Source organism: Ursus americanus, chromosome 24 (genome assembly GCF_024610735.1).
Source record: "Ursus americanus isolate L20-20 chromosome 24, mUrsAme1.1.p, whole genome shotgun sequence".
In the NCBI taxonomy this organism is placed as follows: domain Eukaryota; kingdom Metazoa; phylum Chordata; class Mammalia; order Carnivora; family Ursidae; genus Ursus; species Ursus americanus.
Window position 1 is genome coordinate 40,801,996 of NC_142150.1, and position 20,138 is coordinate 40,822,133.

The 20,138-nt window shown below is 54.6% G+C and overlaps 2 protein-coding genes and 1 long non-coding RNA gene across 5 annotated transcripts; 2 read left to right on the top strand and 1 right to left on the bottom strand.

Annotated features, from left to right (window-relative positions):
* Positions 1 to 8,273: 8,273 nt before the first annotated feature.
* LOC148107895 (uncharacterized) lies at positions 8,274 to 20,138 on the bottom strand. Its single transcript, XR_015721463.1, has 2 exons — positions 19,942 to 20,138; positions 8,274 to 15,287 (listed from the first exon to the last, which is right to left on the bottom strand). It is a non-coding gene; the product is annotated as an uncharacterized LOC148107895 (long non-coding RNA).
* On the top strand, positions 14,526 to 15,853 carry ZNRD2 (zinc ribbon domain containing 2). Of its 3 annotated transcripts, none has more exons than XM_045775596.2 (4): positions 14,526 to 14,608; positions 14,702 to 14,853; positions 14,993 to 15,077; positions 15,475 to 15,853. In XM_045775596.2, exons 1-4 carry the CDS (start codon positions 14,590 to 14,592, stop codon positions 15,816 to 15,818), a joined length of 600 nt encoding a protein of 199 aa, XP_045631552.1. In that variant the 5' UTR covers positions 14,526 to 14,589; the 3' UTR covers positions 15,819 to 15,853. The 3 variants fall into 3 exon arrangements, with proteins under 3 accessions (XP_045631552.1, XP_045631553.1, XP_087711162.1); XM_045775597.2 differs by having other exon boundaries at positions 14,559 to 14,602; XM_087855036.1 differs by having other exon boundaries at positions 14,590 to 14,853.
* FAM89B (family with sequence similarity 89 member B) lies at positions 15,852 to 18,238 on the top strand. The gene is made up of 2 exons (XM_045775598.2): positions 15,852 to 17,038; positions 17,446 to 18,238. The coding sequence occupies exons 1-2, from the start codon at positions 16,739 to 16,741 to the stop codon at positions 17,722 to 17,724; spliced, it is 579 nt and encodes a 192-aa protein (XP_045631554.1). The 5' UTR covers positions 15,852 to 16,738; the 3' UTR covers positions 17,725 to 18,238.

Below are 20,138 nucleotides of genomic sequence, written 5' to 3' on the forward strand. Positions count from 1 at the left end.
CCAGATGCCCGCCCCGCCGGAACCCGCCGCCGCCGCCGCGCTGGGCGCTTTCCAGAGGGCCCTCACCTGGGACGCCGGCCGGCCCGCCGGATTCCTCCGGGCGGGGCGGCGAGGCCGCGTCGGAGCGGGCCACCGAGGCTGGGGGAGGACCCCGGGCCCTGGCCGGGTCACGCGGCCGCCGGGCGGCCAGGTGGGGCTGGAACCCCGGCCTCTCAGCCCTTTCCCAGCCTCCCTTGCGCAGGCGGGGGGCTCACCACCCCAGAGTCGCTTCTCATTAGTGCCGGTCCATTCCCCTCTGAGGAGAGGCTCAAAGAGAGGGCACCCTTTGGCCAGGGGCTCCGTGAGGGGTCCAGAAGAGGACAGAAAGAACAAAGCTGGAGACCCAGCTTCCCTGCCAACCCCCTCCCCCCAAATGGCTTCCTGGTGCCCACCCTGCCCCCACCCCCTTCGCCTTGTCTGGCCGGGCTGGCGGGGCTGGTGGGGCTGGCTCGGGCCTCAGACACTCTGGAATCGCCAAGGTCTGAGCTCAGGGCCTGGCCCCCTTCCCAGGCTAACAGCCGGGAGGAGGGGGGTGCTGCTTGAGGGCCCAGGGGGCTAGGGAGGGGCACAGCAGGGCCCCAGGGCAGGGGTTGGCAGGGGCTGGGGAGGGGCCTTGAGTTTGGTAAGGCTGGAGAGGAGCCAGGCCTGTCCACGGGTCTGGAAGGGAGGCCCTGGAGGGCTGCAGTGTCCTGGGGCCCCAGTCATAGCGACAGGGCCTGGCCAAGAGACCCCAGGATTCAGTGTCTGACTCAGAGAACTCGGCAGGGGGTGGGTGTGACCAGGGTATCCAGAGCAGGACACTGCCAAGTCAGAGTAGCACCAAACCCTCACCTGCTGGGCGCTAGGGGTGGCAGTCTGACGGGGGGGGGGGGGGGTCGGGGACTTGCCTTTAGGAGCACCTGTCCAAGGAACTCAAGGTTTGCACTTCGAGGATGGGTATATTCGGGTAGCTTTGGAAGCACTGAGGGAGACCCTTAAGGGGGCCCCTGCCTGAATTGCTCAGTGGGCTCTGACCTGTTCATACAGCCTGGTGTTGCAGGGATGGGGTGAGGCCACGTCCTCGGGGGATCCCTACTGCTGGAATCCCAAAGTGGGTGTGAGGGGCAGCCTCGCCCTCCCTCAGGGTGCAGGTCCCACTGAGGCAGGGAATAATACTGAATGCTTACCACCCGCCAGGTGCAGGGCTGAGCGTTTTATAGTCATTTTTTCCTCACACTCATTTGAACCTGACCCTCCTCTGACCCCAGAGCAGGCTGTGGCTCCCCTGGGAACACAGCACACACAGACCAGGGATAGAGTCTTAATCTCTCCAAGCCTCACTTTTCTTACCTGTGAAATGGGGATCTAGTCATTCAACAGACTGAGAACTACCACGTACCAAGCTCTTGCTAAGAGATAGAGCCAGTCCCTGCCTTCCCGGAGCTTCTGCACAGGAGAAGCCCGACATGTGCCACAAATCACTTCACACACGACGGTGGCTGCAGTAGAGGCCGGTGCCGTGACAGAGAGGAGCAAGAACTGGGAACGAGAGCGTGCTGGGACCCGGAGGTCCAGGAAGCCCCTCCGACAAAGGGACTGGTAAGCCGGAGGCTGGGAGAGGAACAGGAGTTCACAGGGCACGTGTGAAGCCAGCCAAGCCGAGGGAAGCCTGCAGGGGGCCTGAGGGATGGGGGCCCAGGGGTCAAGAGACAGTTTACAGAGGGCATGCAGGGCTGGGGCGGGGCGGGGGGGCAGAGATTCCATTCCTCTAGGAACTAAAAGAAGGCAAGTGAAGCAACAGGGTGTGAAGGGGGAGAAAGAATATGGAGGTGGGAGGCCACGGTGAGGAATCTGGGTTTTCTTTTTCATTGCAATGGGACTGTGTCAGGGCGGGAGGAGGTGCTGTTGCCAGCATCCCCTGAGAGATGATGTATTCGGGAGGTGGAATCTAGACACAGGGTGAGTGGCGGGTACCAGAGAGGCAGGTGGCACGCATGGCTCCAGGTTTCTGGCTCAAGCCTGTGGGTGGGTGAGGAAGGTGGCAGAGGAGAGGGAGACACGGGGAAGAGGCTGGAGTTCTGTTTGCGGCTCGCTGAGTTTGAGATGCTTGTATCCTCCAAATAGAGACATCTCAGCCCAGAGGTCTAGAGCCCGGACAGAATGTCCGGCCTGCAGACATAGACTTGGGGTCCCCAGCATACAGGAGCATTGATGGCCATGGGAAAGGCTGGGCTTAGCCTGGGAGAGAAGAGGGCCCTGGGTGGACCGGGGAGGTCCCCACTCCCAGGTCGGGGAGAGCAGGCAGAGTCAGAAGGGACTGAGAAGGAGCAGCTGGAGAGCACAGAGGAAAACCAAGGACGTGATGGGGAAGAGTGAGAGGAGTGTTTTGGGAGGAGCGCGAGGCCAACAGTGTCTCCTGCTGCTGAAAGCCAGATGGGGTGGGGACTTGGGGCAGTGCAAGCAAGCACCGAGCCTGGTGCCTGGCACAGACTGAGGGCTCAGTAAATGTTACCTAGTGTCATTACCAAACTCCTTAAGCCCAGCGGGGAGCCAGCAGGGAACAGAGGGTACCCTCACGTGGGTGATTGAGGCGGCTTGATGGGAGGGTCTCTTGACAGAGGGCTAGGGGACCACCGGGGGCAACAGAGGGAAGCCCTGGCTGCCGAAGGGACTGGTAGGGGGAATCCATTGCCCACTAACCTCAGCCGGGAGCCCCAGAAGCTGGAGCCATGGCCTGCAGCAGAGACCTGCTGCCTGCAGGGAAGGGGCTGGGGAAATAAATATTACCCTAGTCTCCTCTTGTCCAGTTGGGCCTCCCAGGGGCTGAACCCCAAAGGAAGCCTGCAGGCAGGGGCCCCTGGGGGGCCTTAGCACAAGAGGTTAGGCATGGAGCAGGGAGGACAAGGAGGCAGAGTGGACCAGCAGGGCAGACTGTGACAGTTCAACTCATGGGGTGTCCCTGGCCTGCCCACTGTCTATCCTCATCTCCTGTGTCACCACAGCCAGCTGTCCCACCCCCGTAGAATCTACCGGCATGCTTCCATGCCTCCTAGATGGAGTTCTCCTGCAAGTCCAAGGAGACCAGGCCCTTTCCCGTCATTCTAGATCATTTCCACTGCCTAAGAGGTCTCCCCACTGCCACTTGTGTCTGCCCTGGTCCCTCCTCTACCTGGTGCCAAAGTCACCTTTTAAAACCTGATTCCAACCATGCTACACCCCTGCTTAAAAACCTCCAGTGGGGGGCGCCTGGGTGGCTCAGTCAGTTAAGCGTCTGCCTTTGGCCTAGGTCATGATCTCAAGGTCCTGGAATCAAGTTCCACATGGGGCTCCCTGCTCAGAAGGGAGTCTGCTTCTCCCTCTGCCCCTCACCCCACTTGTGCTCTCTCTCTCTGTCAAATAAATAAATAAATAAAAATCTTAAAAAAAAAAAACCGACAAAAACCCTCCAGTGGCTTCTCTTTGCTCGCTTGGACCCACAAGGTCCTTGGTGCCTCTTGCCTCTGCAGGGTTGGGAGGTGGCGGGTGGGGCGGGGGGAGGTGTGATCCTTCTTGTCTAATCCTGCCTCTACGAGGCCTTTCCCTCTGTCTTTCTCTAAAACAGCCACTGCTGGCCCTCTGGGTCCCATCACCTGTTTGTTTCCTGGTGGTATTCCTCACAGCCTGAAACGTTCCTCTTAATAGGTATGTTTACTTACTTATTGTCTGTCTCCCCACCCTCCCAGGAAGGCACACCTTTGTGTCCAGATCCCAGCACAGGGCCTGGCACGCAGAAGGTGCTGAAGTTTGTTGATTGACCAAATGGAGTGAGACCACGAGAGTGCCCACCACTTACCGTGCACTTTGCACTGTTACGTTATATCATCCTTCCAGTGACCCTGCAAAGGGGGGCACTGAGGCTTTGCAAGATGAAACGATTAGACTCAGGTCATCAGGTGAGTGACCTGATCACCTGAGAGACCTGAGAGACCACTCCAGCCTGCCTGCTCCGGAACTGACACAGCGCTCCAGGGAGGGAGGAATAGGAAGGGCCCCACAAATGTCCTAAATGTGGGTGGGTGGGGCCCTGTGGGCAACGAGGAGCTCCTCTGGCCTAGGACAAAGAGCCAGACCCAGGCAGTGTTCGGACTGCTTAAATGTCAGGGAAGGCTCCTTTGTGGGGATGGGGTTCTTGAGGCCCAGAGAAGGCAAGGGGCTTGGCCGAGGTTACACCGTCGGTCAATGGCAGAGGCCGGACTCACACCCAGGGCTCCTGCTGCCTCCTTAGGGGGGTCAGCTGGAGAGGGCAGCAGCAGCCTGAGTAAGAAAATTCCATTTCAGGAGGCAGCATAGCACAGCCGTCCTAGATTTTCCTGGCTGCGTCCTGTACTAACTACGGGAACTGGGAAAATTCTTCAACTTCTCTGTGTCTCGATTTCCTCCTGGTTAAACAGGGAATCAAATGAGCTGACTTTTAGGAACCCCTTAGTGGCTGCTGGCCACATAGTAAGGACGCAGGGCATGTCAGCTCCTATCCTGTGATCTGGGTCTGGGAACCATGATGGGCTGGCTGGTTGGAGCTGGGCTGCCTGTGAGGAGACGGACCCCAACCCCTGAAAGAGGGGCTCTGTGCCACCTTCACAGTTCTGAATGTCTTTGCGAAGCTTCTGGGCTCTGAAGAAAGACCTGGCTCTGGGGGGTAGGGGGGTGGGGCTACTCATCAGTTCTGAAGATGAGGGTGGGAAGTTTCAGAGGCTTGGAGGGGGCCGTTCTGCCCTGAAGCACCTCTCTCCAAGGACACTGCTGAGAGCAGCTGTCACTGAGTCCCTCCGATGTGCCACTGAGAGATGCAGCGCACTGAGAGATGGGATTGGAAAATGAAATGAACCTTTCTTCATGCTTGATCAATCAGCATTGATCAATCAGATGCAGACAGCATCTTCGGCCCTGCTACCCTTCTCCGCCTTTCAGACACAGGAAAAGCCCACTGAGAATCAGGGTCAAGAGGTGCGCTGCCTGGATGGGGTCCCAGCCCTGCCACGTCCCAGCGGAGTGATTGTGGAGAAATCTCTTATCCTGCCCAAGGCTCAGCTTCCTCATCTGTAAATTGGGGATGATGAGAAGACCTAATTCCCAGCATTGTCCTGAGCATTAAGTGAGATAATTCATGCAAGGCCCTTAGTACAGTGCCCGCCCCAAAGAAAACAGACACCGAAAGTTGAATAGTAGTATTTTTTTTTAAAGATTTTAATTATTTATTTGACAGAGAGAGAGAGACAGCCAGCGAGAGAGGGAACATAAGCAGGCAGAGTGGGAGAGGAAGAAGCAGGCTCATAGCAGAGCAGGGAGCCTGATGCAGGGCTCGATCCCAGGACCCTGGGATCACGCCCTGAGCTGAAGGCAGACGCTTAACGACTGAGCCACCCAGGTGCCCCTGAATAGTAATATTTCTATGACTGTATCATCTAGCTCACTCCTGTTTCACAGAAATGTCAGGCCAATTGACATTGCCGTGAAAAACAAGAAGAAAAGCTGACCCCTTTTGGGTGCCTGTTAGCGTGAAAATACAGTAACGGAAGTTATGCTTTTCAGAGTCACAGCGGTTCAGCACAGGCCACTTGGGACACTGTGAACCTGACCTCCAAACCCGGCAGTCAAACGGAGGCTGTAATTGAGTCGTGTGAGTATGACGCCACCATGGTGTGTGCTACCCCTGGGGAACGGGCCGAACTACCGCCCATCACCAGTGCCACAGGTAGGGACAGATGGGGGGCCGGCTCACATGAAGATATGATAGATTCTTTGATGAAGGAATAATCTGAAAGAGCCCAAGCCCACGGCTTCCCAGACAACTGGTCTGCCCACCATGACTGCTGTGAATAGGCTTTACCACCAGCTTTTCTAGGATTTTCTACATACCCCTGTCAAGGACTGGGAAAGGGGTGAGATGGTCTCCTACTTGCAAACTAACAAGTGAGCCCACCATTATTTTGTGCATGCTGGCAGAAGACATGAGATTCTTGGGTCGGAGACAAAGGACTTCATTACTCATGGCATAGTAAACTGTGTGATCATCAGTCCCCTTGTCCCTAAGTCCCATGGAGGGGGCACAAATGGGCCAGAGAGATGTCTGCCCATAGTGCATTGCAGTAGGGAGAGGACTCTAAACTTAGAGAACCCAAATCTTTTCTAGTGGCCAGCAAGCCCGTCTGCCCTTTGCTCTGGGGGAGACATCGTCTCCATCTTCCATGGCTGCTCACGATACCAACATCCCTGAGAGGAGTCCAGGGCAGGGGAGCCAGTGCCTCTCTTGCAAAATGTGCAGAAACTTCAGAGACTCCTGGATAATTGTTTTGCAAGAATAACCTACCCTCATTTCGGAACTGTCTCTGATTTTGGCGGATTTTCCCATGACTGCACCGCTGTATTGGCAAACCTGACCAGCAGAGTCTGGGATCAAATCTGTTCAATTTGTCACACACAGCATCGCTCAAGGCTGCTCCCAACAGGACTTCAAGGCCAGGAAGAGGCCAGTTTATAGTGCTTACCTCAACCATGCCCCTCAGGAGGTCCTAGCTGAACAAATTTGTAAAGCGTCGGATCTCCCTGAAAAAAGCAAGGTTGTTTGCTCCTGCACCATCTGTATCAACCCCTCCACTTGGCCGGAAGTGCTAATCCAGGTAGAGCAGCATGTATGAACAGTTGCACAGACTCTGCCCTGGCCTGCAAGGAAGAAGAAGTCCAGGAAAATTCTATCATCCACAGCAACATTAGTCAGTGAATGAAAGCTCTCCTAAAAGCCTCCTGGGCCAACATGGTGCCATTGATTACTTCAACCGGAGTCGGGGAGACATTTCAAGTCATTGTGTTTTCACGAAAGAGGCAAGTTACTGTTTGACTTCCACACAAGTTGGATAGTCTCAAGGGAGCACATGGTGCTTCTGGGAAGAAACCTGGTGCCCCCCCCCATGGGACAGACCTCTATCAGCTGGGGACACAGGTTGATGGTGCCTTCAACATCCCAAAGCCAGTAGACTTAGAGTTCCCAGTCCAAGCCAAATCATTGAGTCTAGTTCTTGTTTTTGAAGGGACTGACTGAGGGTCCAACCTGTCTTGTTTGTCCATGCCACCAGCCAGATGGCATTCATCCACCCCAGGGAATCGTGAGTGATGACGGCTACAGGACCAGGGATGAGGAAGACACCTGGGGGTGCTGGGGTTGGCCAGTGTTTTGTGTGGGAAATACTGGAGCTGAGGCCGCCCTCTGCTTCAGTAAGGTTAAGCAGAATGGGATCAAATCAAGGTCTGAACTGTCCAGAGGAGGATAGCAGGCCCAGCAGTCAGTTAAATTGAAGGCACTTGCGACAGTTTGGGTGAGTTGGACCAGGATGTTTACCTCAGCAAGGGTGGCTCCAGGTGGCTTGGAAAGACAAAGATCGTTAATGCCTCTCTTTCCTCCGTGTCTCTTGTGTTCTGAGGTCCTCCTTTCCCAGCTGCCGAGGTGGTTGTTTTCCTCACATTGCTACAAAATCAATCTGTTCTTTTCCAGTAACTAGAATGTCACCTTTTCCCAGTCGTTCCCACTTACGCCTTTCACTTGGAAGGGTCTGGTGCAAGAAGGACAAGAACATTTTTATAAAACGTACAGGGACTCATGTCCCCCAGTCTACACATAGGCCAATGCTGGGGACTCAGAGAGGGGTACACACTGAGCATTCCGGTTATCCTCATGACCCTGGACCGTGTCAGTGCAATAAGAGAACCTAGGTGGTTGAGCCACAGTTGTAGGCCCCCTTTTGACGGAACTGCCACCCAGGAGATGCACCAACCAGGCTGGGGCTAGTATTAGGGGAAAGAAAGAATCATATGTCCAGGAATGGTGAGTGTAGAAGCCTGAATTTTTATTTATTTTTAAGTAATCTCTACACCCAACGTGGGCTCGAACTCACAACCCTGCTATCAGGAGTCACACGCTCTACTGACTGGGCCAACCGGGCACCCCAGTGAATTTTTAGAACTGGTCTATCTACACCGCACCCCTCTCATCCTGACCATGACAAAGGACCTGGCCAAGGGGAGATGGCTCCATCCTAGGGACAGCCACAGTCAGTAACTGAATTGCTGAACTGAGGGGTGTGAACTAGGATGGAGGGTCAGAAATCTTTTTGAGTGTTTTTGTTTTGTTTTGTTTTGGTTTTTATGTGAACTCTACTCCCAACATGGGACTTGAACTCACGACCTGGAGATCAAGACTCACATGCTTTTTTTTTTTTTTTAAGATTTATTTATTTATTTATTTATTTGACAGTGAGAAAGAGAGCCAGCGAGAGAGGGAACACAAGCAGGGGGAGTGGGAGAGGAAGAAGCAGGCTCCCAGCGGAGGAGCCCGATGCGGGGCTCGATCCCAGGAGTCCGGGATCACGCCCTGAGCCGAAGGCACATGCTTAATAACTGAGCCATCCAGGCGCCCCAAGACTCTCATGCTTTTTGATTTTATATTTGAGAAGGCTACTTCAGTACTCAAGAGTACCGCATGCCTGCGGATGATAGAGAGCTTGAAAGGGCCACCAGATACCTAGACTATCAGCCCATTGTTGAGTGGCTTTGGGGATAAAAGTTGTACCGCTGCTAGATCAAATCATCCAGAAAGTAAAAAACACGGATTAGTCTCAAGAACCGCAATGATGTGGGGGCACCTGGGTGGCTCAGTCGGTTAAACATCTGACTTCAGCTCAGGTCATGATCCCAGGGTCCTGGGATCAAGTCCCCCATCGGGCTCCCTGTTGTGCGGGGAGTCTGCTTCTCCCTCTGTCCGTCCCCCTGCTCATGGTGCTTGTGTTCTCTCTCTCTCTCTCTCAAATAAATGAATAAAATCTTTAAAAAAAAGAAAAAAAGAACCACAATGATGTGGCCAAAGTTGGCTGATTGGACTGGAGCAGTGCCACTGTAACCTAAAAAGTGTGAAGCACCACCGATAGCCTCAAGAAGGTGTAAAAGGTTCCATGTATTCAACCCCTCAGGAGTGAACAGGGGCAACACTGCATACACTGTGGTCTCTCTAGTCCCAAGACAAACAGATGAACGTTGGCAGGAATCACAAGTCTGGCATGGAGTAGGGGCCTCTGCACCAGAAGCATAGAGTCCTTTACTTCGTGCCCAACATGGCGGACATGTTGCCATGTCTGGTATGATGAAGGATCCAGGCAGAAATGGAGGCAATCTGGGCAATGCAGGATCGATCAACAGCTTGATTCCTGTCAGTCTCATTAGCGAATGACCCATTAGCATGCGCATCTACACAAGTGATCTAGTCTGATCACTTGCGATTTGTTTCCACAGTGAGCTGAATCCATTACCATCCAAAACCCTCTACCCGGTGGTAGGGTTACTGTCACTGCCATTATCTACTTCGCATCTGGGGACTCCTTGACGTAGAAACCACAGCCACATTGCTTTCCAGTTGGAGCTGCAAGGTTCAGACCCTTTGGCTAAACGGGGCTTGAGTTGGCCAGTCTAGATAAAGGTTTGTCAATGTTATCGATCTTTTCAATGAACTTATTTGTAGGTTAGTTGATTTTCTCTAATCTTTAGTATAGCTTTCCTTTTGCTTGCTTTGAGTTTAGTTTGTTCTTCTTTTTCTATCTTCTTAAGGTGGATATTTAAGTTTTTTATTTTAGGCCTTTTCTTTTTACAACTATAAATTTCCCTCTAAGCACTGCTTTGGTTGCATCTCGTAAGTTTTGATATGTTGTGTTTTTGTTTTCATAAATCTTAAAGAAGCTTCTAATTTCCCATGAGGTTTCTTCTATGACCCATTAGTTATTTAAGAGTGTGTTGTTTAATTTCCACATATTTATGAATTTCCCAAATTTCCTTCTGTTATTGCTAATTTCATTGCGTTGTGGTCTGAGAACATACTCTGTATTTCAACCCTTTTAAGTTTACTGAGACTTGTTTTATTTATTTTTTATTTTTAAATATTTTATTTATTTATTTGAGAGAGACAGAGATAATGACAGGGAGCACGAGCAGGGAAGAGAGGGAGAAGCAGGCTCCCCGCTGAGCGGGGAGACCGATGCAGGACTCGATCCCCAGTACTCCAGTATTGTGACCTGAGCTGAAGGTGGATACTTAACAGACAGAGCCACCTGGGCACCCTGAGACTTGTTTTATTGTTTAACATATGGTCTATTCTGGAGAATGTTCCATGTATACTTGAGAAGAATATTGATTCTGCTATTGTTGGGTGGAGTCTGTCAGGATTTGGGCTTGAGTTGCGCAACTGTGACTTTTCTTTTAAAGGAGGCTCCCTTGAAGGGCACCTGGGTGGCTCAGTCAGTTAAGCGTCCAACTCTAGATCTCAGATCAGGTCCGGATCTCAGGGTCATGAGTTTAAGCCCTGCACTGGGCTCCATGTTGGGCATGGAGCCTACTTAAAACACACACACACACACACACACACACACACACACACACACACACACACACACACAATACACACAATAGAGGAGTCTACCTTGATAGAGGCTATATCTGTCTCACTGTGATAATAACATCTTGTTTTTGCCTGGTTTTAATGTAAGGGCTAGCAGCGTTTTCTACGACAGTGGAGTTGATCACAAGAATTTAACTAGATTTCTTTGGGTCACCTTTAGTAGCGTTGTAAACCCAAACTGAGACAATAAGAACCCTAAGAGTAATCAATGACTCATCTGTGGTTTTCTATGGGTTTGTCTGTCTCAAGAGAATCTCCCTGAGTGGGATAAAGCTCCCTTACAGCAGCCAGGACTCACTGGAAGGGGAAAAAAAAACAAACTAAACAAAACTGAGACCTCTTACTGTCATCTTGGAGTGGGTATAAGATTGGCGTGACAGACGGTAGGAAGGACTGAGCTGTAAGATGGCTCAGCTGTTGTTATTCTCCCTTAACAAGCAGCACATGTCTTTCCCCTCACCTCCCAAGTGAGCCAGCAGAATTCTAATGATTCATCTGGTTTTCATCCGTAGTGGTAGTAAATTTCCCTCCATCCATGTTTAGTGGGTGTGTGTGCTGTCTGAAAGGGGATAACATTTCTGTACGCCCAAGGTGAGTCTTAGTCCTGGTTGTTACAATGGGGCAGACCTGAGGCTGACCCCTCCACTCCCCAGTCCTACCCAGAGGAGAGTTAGCAACAACCTGGGCGACGTCTGGCAGCTGACTTTGAATCTACGCCCAGGTACCCCGCTGGCAACTACATCCCCAATTTGTTCTCATGAACAGGAAACAAAGTTGAAGACCATTTATGGCTTGGTTGATTAGACGATCCGGTCAACATGGGTGCTGCGGATTCTCTTGGCCTTCCCTCCAACCTTGTTAGTAAACCCATGAGGTCCTCATACTTCCTCTGACCGAAAACCGTGGTTCTGTCAGCATCTCATCCTCAGTGCCCAGTCAAGCACTGTGAAAGGTCTCTCATTTCACCCTATTTTCAAATAAACAAGTCATGGTGACACAATTTCATGGACACTGGCAGAAGACTTGAGACGTCTGAGTCAGAGATTCAGGACTTGATTACTCACAGCACACAAGTGTCATGAACGTGAGCATGTCTGTCACTTCCCCTTCCCTCAAGTCTCGCCAAAGCCAGGCAGGTGGACTCATACGGACGCCCACACACAGAGTGAGCTGTGTTACAGTAGAGGAACTCTGAACTTGGGGCAGCCAGGTATTTTATAATGGGCAGTAGGTATGCCTGCCCTTTGCTCTAGAGGGAGCCAGCTATCGCTCTTGTCCAAGGCTGTTCACTATGCAAACATCCTGGAAAAGACAGTCCGGAACAAAAGGTAGTGTCTCTGCTCACCACACCTGCATTCATGCGAGAGACTGGGAGTCAATGGTCTCCTACCACCTCTCTCCTCATATCTCACTAAATCCTCATGGCAACCCTGTCACGTAGGTATAACTGACCCAGTTTCACGGATGAGGAACTGAAGTCCAGAGAAATGAAATGAATTACTCCTGGTGACATAGCCAGTAAGCAGCGGATCCGGGGTCAAGCCCAGGCCAACCTGATTCCAGGCCTGTGTCTTATCCATCCTCCTGCAGAACTTGAGGCAGGGAGGGGCTCTGAGCGGAGAAAGGTGATGGGAATTCCCTTGAGTACTGGGAGGGGATTGTGGGGAGGGTGGGAAGGAATGAGGGGGGCCAGGAGCCAGTCTCGTAGGACCTTGGAGATCATAATAAGGACTTCGGGTTTTTGTCGAAGTGTGCTGGGGAGATGCCAGAGAGTTTTGAGCAAAAGAGTGATATGACCTGATGTATGTTTTATTTTATTTTATTTTTTTTTAAGATTTTATTTATTTATTCGACAGAGATAGAGACAGCCAGCGAGAGAAGGAACACAAGCAGGGGGAGTGGGAGAGAAAGAAGCAGGCTCATAGCAGAAGAGCCTGATGTGGGGCTCGATCCCATAACGCCAGGATCACGCCCTGAGCCGAAGGCAGACGCTTAACCGCTGTGCCACCCAGGCGCCCCTATTTTATTTTTAATAAGATTTTATTTATTTATTTGACAGAGACAGAGACAGCCAGCGAGAGAGGGAACACAAGCAGGGGGAGTGGGAGAGGAAGAAGCAGGCTCCTAGTGGAGAAGCCTGATGTGGGGCTCGATCCCAGAACTCCGGGATCACACCCTGAGCCAAAGGCAGACGCTTAATGATTGAGCCCCCAGGAGCCCCTGATGTATATTTTAAAGATTTATTATTTGAGAGAGAGACCGCACAGCGGGGAGGGGCAGAAGGAGAGGGAGCTGAGCGCAGAGCCCCATGTGAGGATCGATCCCATCACCCCGATATCATGACCTGAGCCTAAACCAAGAGTCTGATGCTCAACTGACTGCGCCACCCAGGCGCCCCCTGATTGATTGATTGATTGATTGATTTAAAAAAGATTTTATTTGTTTGTTTTGTCAGAGAGAGCCAGCACAAGCATGGGGAGTGGCAGCAGTGGGAGAAGCAGGCTCCCCGCCAAGCAAGGAGCCCGATGCAAAACTTGATCCCAGGACCCTGGGATCATGACCTGAGCCGAAGGCAGACACTTAACCGACAGCCACCCAGGTGTCCCCTGATATATGTTTTAAAAGAATTGTTTCCTGTTCTGTAAAATGGGGATAACAGTAGTACCTTCCCGAAAAGGCTGTCATGAGGAGTAAATGACAGGGATTAAACAGGAGGCTGAGGGCCAGGGTCTTAGTTGGTGCCAGGAAAAATAAGCTGTTGGTTGAGTGGATACTGGGCATGATGATGACACAGAGGGTGCACTGAGGGATTTAGGATGGGGCTGGGAGCTGAAGACAGTACGGACCTGGAGGGTCTGTACATGCAGGCTAGAGTCCAAGAGCTCCTCCAGTCGGCCTGGCCGAACTGAACTGGGGTCGGGCCCTGAGTCAGGATCACTGCTGCCTAAGAGTCTGCTGGTAGATGGAGCGAGTGAAGAGGGGCACAGGACTCTCCAAGAAAGCAGGCGGCAGCAAGGGTCAGAAAATGGCTGTTGCAGTGAGTCTATGTAGAAGGAAGATGGGGCCAGGAGGAGGGCATTCAATCTTCAAGTCCGAATGCAGAAGCACGTGCTGTCTAGCTAAAGAAGGAGGTTGCCGATGAGATTACGGGGGTCTAAATCCTAGCTCCTTCTCCCCTGCCCTGGTGCACCGCCTTAAGGCACTTCAGACTGCACATCTGGGCACCATTGCCTGCACCATCTGGCTTCTCCAAATCTAATAAGGGAAAGAAAAAGAACACAGAAGGGGGGAAAAAGCAGGGCTAGTGCTCAGGGAGCACTAGTAATTTTAACAGAGACCCACCTAAAAACAGCATAACGGTCATAAGCATAACTACTAGGTCCTTCAGCCTCACCATCCAGCAGGAACCCCTCCGCAGCTGCTGCACCCGGGCCTGAGTATGCCCAGTACAGGGCTTTTCAGTCAGCGGCTTTTTGAGGGCTTAAAAAAAAAAAAAAAAAAAAGTTAGGGGCGGACTTTGCATCAGTCCCAGGCCTTGGAGTTAAGGGGATCCGCCGACTGGGCCTCTGAACATGCAGAAAGGGGTGAGGGTATCTTTACTCCCGCCTGGCCTGCCTTGCCGGTTGAAGTGAGAAGCACTGAGGACTGAAGAGGCTGTAAGGGCGCTCAAGGGACCATTTGTTATCATCAAGAGTGTTGTTGTTGATTATGCCACTGTCCCGCCTGCCCTGGGTCCGACCTGCGCGGAAAGGGAAATCCAAGGGGAGACGGAGGCAAGCGGGGATTTCTCAAACCGAGTGCTCTTCTCCCTCTGCGGCTCCCGCGCAGCCACTTTCAGGTCCTGCATCCAGAGCGGCGTCACCCCGGAGACTCCCCTCCTGCGGCCCGGGAAGCCCAGAGTTGGTTCACCAGCTTCGGGATGAGGGGCTCGCCCACGGGCCACGGTCTCCCGCCGCAGACACGCCCCACTACGGGCATCTTGACGTCTGAGGGGCGCCATTTCCGCCCTCATCCTAGGCCTAAATAGAGGGGGCGGAGCCGAGCGGAAAGCGCTCTGCTTGTACGTCACGTCCGGTGAGCCTAGTGGCGACAACGGCAACATGGCTCTGAACGGTGCGGGTGAGGACTTGGGCTGTACGGGCCTGTGGTTGCGGGGTGCAGGAGGTAGTCCGGTCGGGCAAGACCCCTCTGCCTCTTGTGCCTCTCTTCCAGAAGTCGACGATTTCTCCTGGGAGCCCCCAACCGAAGCGGAGACGAAGGTTCTGCAAGCGCGAAGGGAGCGACAGGATCGCATCTCCCGGCTCATGGGCGACTACCTGCTGCGTGGTTACCGCATGCTGGGCGAGACGTGCGCGGACTGCGGGGTGAGGAGAGACTTGGGACGTGGGATCGGGGATGAGGCCGCGGACCAGGCGCACGGCGCTTCCCCAACTCCCCTCTGGACCCCATCGCCCTGCGTCTCACCCCGCGTCTCACCCCTGCCCCCGTGCTTTCTGCTTCTAGACGATCCTCCTCCAAGACAAACAGCGGAAAATCTACTGCGTGGCTTGTCAGGAACTCGACTCAGACGTGGATAAAGATAATCCAGGTGAGGGCCCTAGTGTGCTTGGTGGAGAAGCTGCGTGGTGATAGAGGCCCCGGGAACAGTAGGTTTGGGAGGTGACAGTGGAGGCTTTGGGTGAGGCGGAGGTAAGGTGCTTTCTCCTTTTGGCTCTAGAGAGGACCATTCATTAAGTAGGAGCACTAAATACCTGTGTGCCAGACACTCTGAGGAATCTGAGCCCAGTCCGGCATAGTCCTGACGGGAGAGATGAAGCAAGGGTATAAATAACTCTGACACAAAGAAAAAAATGGGTGAGTTACCTTTTAGAGGGGAGGAAAAACATCTCAAGCATAGAAAGCAGAGTAGGAAAGAGTAAGGAGGTGGCTCAGAGCTGACGGGGGACAGGCTTCCTGACCATTCCACCCACTTTCTCCTCTTTTAGCTCTGAATGCCCAGGCTGCCCTCTCCCAAGCTCGGGAACACCAGCTTGCCTCGGCCTCGGAGCTCCCCTTGGGCTCTCGGCCAGCCCCTCAGCCCCCAGTACCCCGTCCAGAGCACTGTGAGGGAGCTGCGGCAGGGCTCAAGGCAGCCCAGGGGCCACCCCCTCCTGCTGTGCCTCCAGATGCAGATGTCCTGGCCTGCACACAGGAGGCCCTCCTGCAGAAGCTGACCTGGGCCTCAGCTGAGCTGGGCTCTAGCACCTCCCTGGAGACTAGCATCCAGCTGTGCAGCCTAATCCGGGCTTGTGCTGAGGCTCTGCGCAGCCTGCGGCAGCTGCAACACTAAGTGGCCCCTCCTGAGAAAAACCCTCTAGAAAAACAGCTGGCCTCTTGTGTGGTTTGTTCTTTTCTTGGTTCTGAGTATGCATGCCAGCTCCAGCTCCACTCACCTTTTTCCTGCCTTTGGCCTCTTACCCTACCATTGTCTGCTCTCCTTGATGCCCTGAGAGATTAGTTGGGCTTGTTTGTGCTTGGTTCCCCCCCACTCAGAATGAGGGAGGAAGGAGAGGACTATGTGATACTTTTTTTTGAGGAGGAGGTCATAGCCACCTCAAGAGCAGGAACAAGAGGGATGGACCTCTGCGGCATCCCTGCAGCCTCTTAGCCATCCAGTGCTCAATTCCCATCCTTGAGTGAGATTTTGGGTTCCAGTCCCCCTTGGTGTCTTCTTCCCCTGAGCATTATGATACCATCATCCTGACCCACCTCATGCCCAGCCCAGGTACTCAGACACTGAGACACTGACTGGGCGTCAGGTTGCACGTTAGGGACCAAGTATGGACTTACCCACGTCTCCTGACCCCCCCCCCCCGCCCCGTTTAGATCCTTTCCCTTGGGAGTTAAAATTGAGCAGAATAATTAAACACATTGTTGTGGGGGGAGCGAAAAAGAACCGTGAAGGAACCGCGTTCGCCGCTTTTGGTCTCTTCCCCCGCCCTTTTTTCTGGCTCCCTTCGAGTGGATGCCCCATTCTCTTTCTCTGCTTTTCGCGATGTGGTCCCAGCACCGTAGCCCTTTTAAGAGAGGCCCCGCCCATGCGAAGGGGGTGGGGCAGGGGCGGAGTCGGAGGAGTCGGGGAAGGAACAAAGCGCGGCCTGCGGGCGGCGGCTGGGCTCGGCCGGCCGCGCGGTGCGGGGCCTGCGGGCTGCGGCCCGGGCGGAGTGTTTAAGGGAAGGAGGCGGCATCGCTGTCCGCGCCGGCCGGGCCATGAATGGGCTGCCCTCAGCCGAGGCGCCGGGGGGCGCTGGCTGCGCCCTAGCCGGGCTCCCTCCGCTACCGCGCGGCCTCAGCGGTCTCCTCAACGCAAGCGGGGGTTCGTGGCGGGAGCTGGAGCGCGTCTACAGTCAGCGCAGCCGCATCCACGACGAGCTGAGCCGCGCGGCCCGCATCCCAGACGGGCCCCGCTACGCCACGGGCGCCACCAACGCGGGACCCGCCGCCGGTCCCCCCGGCCCGCGTCGTCCTGTCAATCTCGACTCAGCACTAGCAGCGCTGCGCAAGGAGATGGTGAGTGGCTGGGCCCCGGGCCAGCTGGGCGGGGGGCTGCCGCTCAGCGTGAGGGTCCCGGGGCGGAGCGCAGCCAGAGGCACGGAACCCGGAACTCTAGGCTTGAGTCTCAGAAGAACTGCAGAAGCCGGTTGGGTCAGAGGGGATATAGTAACAATGATTATAGTTACTGTTTATGGCAGTAGTTACCATGTATTTTTAAATGCTTTACTCGTGTTATTTCATTCCATCCTGTTAGGTAAATGTTATCCCCGTTTTACAGATGAGGGTCAGTAACGCCTAAAGATTGACAGCTTGCAGGTGGCGTCTGCTGTCCACAAAACTTTGTGCTTAGAAGGTGCAGGAAGATTGGCTAGGGCTAAGGGTGGCCTGGACCCCAACCCCAGCCCACCCTCAGTCTTTTGCAGGTGGGGCTGCGGCAGCTGGACATGTCCCTGCTCTGCCAGCTGTGGGGCCTGTACGAGTCAATCCAAGACTATAAGCACCTGTGCCAAGACTTGAGCCTGTGCCAGGACCTGTCATCCTCCCTGCACTCAGACAGTTCTTATCCACCTGATGCTGGCCTGTCTGATGACGATGAGCCTCCTGACGCCAGCCTGCCCCCGGATCCGCCACCCCTCACTGTGCCTCAGACACACAATGCCCGGGACCAGTGGCTGCAGGACGCCTTTCACATCAGCCTCTGAAGAGCTGGGGGTGGGGGGAACATGCACCCTTGCAAAAGGCTCAGAAACTCACCCTTTAGTAAATACTCAGACTTATAGTGCCTGCTTTCCCCTTGGGCCCCTCAGAGGCAAAATTGCCAACCCCCTCTCTCCTGACTCTGGTTAGTTAGCACTGGGGCAGGCACCTGGGTTACATCCTTTGCCCACGGCGCTGGATCTCCACTACTTCCACATGTGTGCACCCCAGCTTGGCCAACCTTCAGTCTGGTGGCGGGGCCCAAGCATCTAGCACTCCCCTTGACGTCTCTGGAATTGGGATGAGTGCCTGGTTCCCATCTCCTTTTCACCTTTTGCTGCTATTGGCAGCTGCTGGCTCAGGGGCATCCCACCTCTGGTCCTTGGGTTCCACTGCTCTAGACCAGGGCATTCCCATCCTTGCACCCACCCACGGCCGGGAGGGCCAAGGCTCCGTGCTGGATATTTAAGTTTAGGGGCCAGACTCTTGGGCACGTAGGTAAATAAATACTCTCTCAGAGTTCTTGTGTTTTGAATGCCTGGCTCTGGGGCGGGGAGATAGCGGTGCTTCTGGAAAGTGCGGCCCCGCGCTCCGCCGGCAGATGGCGCCCGAGACCCCCGAGTGGAAGAAAAGCTCGCCGGCGATGGAGTGCGAATCCTTCCTCCACCGACGGGGTTGGGGAACATGCCGAGCTGGCCGAGCTAGTCCCGCGGTCTGCGACGGCGGGCGAGTAACTTCCCTTCTGGCCGGAGATCTGGGAGCCCCACCCGCCCCCCCGCAACTTGCTTTGGCCCTTCCTGGCCCGCCGGGAAGGAAGGAGAAGGAGCCGCCTATCTTGAGAGAAACTTTCCACCCCAAGTGGGGGCGGAGTTGGGGCGGCACAGGAAATGGGTGGGCCTGAGCCAGCGGGCCTAGGGGCCCCTCGGCGGGAGAGGGGAAGGCGCCTCCAGGAAGGGCCCGGGAGCTAGTTGAGTGCTCTTTGGGTGGGAGGAAACAGCTGCAGAGGCAGAAGGGGGTGAAGTTGCGTTGGCCCACGCCTCCCCAGGGGCCACAGAAGCCCTGGGCGGGGGAAGGGGGCAGGGCCCTGGGCTCCAGTGCCTGAGACCCAGCTTCGTGGAGGAGTGATTGGGTACCACACACTCCCATTCTGCGCTTACTCTCATACAGGCCGCCTGACTCCCCCACAGCCGGTGGAGCCTGCAGGCCTGTATGTAAAGGGCTATCTCTTACAGAGGAAACCGAGGATCACACCGCTGGGCCTGGGAGCCAAACCCACGTGTCAGGCTCGCCGGAAGAAGCCTGCACATTTGGGGATGGTGGGCGTTCAGACCTCCAGGCACACACAGAAAACCCCCACAACTCCCTGAGACGAAGAGGAGAGGACCTCGAAGATACACACTTAGGCTTACAGGCTACTTGACCCCATTCCACGCGCACTATCACGTGCCTCTGGAGACAACAGCGGGCACCCTTGGCAGATCAGATATCTGTTCAAACCGAGTATTTCTGAAGGCCCAGGTTGCAGTCCATTCACAAACCTTGCCGAGCGCCAGCAGGGAGGGAAAGAAGCGGATGCGCTGCCCCAGGGCAGTTCTCTAACTCTGGGCCTGATACCTGCAGGTGCTCATTACCATGCTGGGCCAGCGGGTAGGCGATAAGGGCTCTAATCTAGGTGTGAACACCGCGGCTAACGCCTGGGGCAGGCTTCTTAGGGGAGGGAGAGTAAACGTGTGTGTGCGAGTGTGCGCACACTCGCACACACACTTTCCAGCCTGCGATAACGGATTCTGTTTAATGAGACCTCAGAAAATCAGCCAGCCTCGGTACTAAATGCTTCCCGAGATTTCATACTCTCAGTGACCCTGTAAGAGTCAGAACTATAATTATCCCTATTTAACAGAGGTAGAAACTGAGGCTCCGAGTGTTAGTAGTTTGCCCAAGGTCACACGCTTGTTGGAAGTCAGCTGCTTGTGGGATGTTGGGACTACCTTCCCACCTGACAGCTAAGGAGTCAGATTCCCAGACTGGCAAATAGGTGCTGCCCAGGTTGACCCCTGACTCTGCTCCTTCCTGCTTAGGTTGAGACCTGGGTGGCAGCAGGAGTCTGCCGCTGCAGTGTTGACAGTTGGCTCTGGCCCAGATTCGCAGTGTGGCCCTGAGCAAGTCTGTTCCTTCTGGGGTTCTGTTTCCCCCACCTGTGAAATGGGGCCATCAGTACGTACCTCCCAGGGCTGCGGGCAGGAAGGGTGGCGGCCCGGGCAGTGCTCGCGAGGGCGGCACCAAGTTGCTGGTAGCTCTCTCCCCGGCCCGCGCGTCCACGCCGCCCCGGCGCGCTACGAGCGGGCGCTCGGGTCAAGGCGTCCCCCTTGGTACGCCCCCCACCCCCCACAGCCGCGGTGGCCGCGAGAGGCCCCGGAAG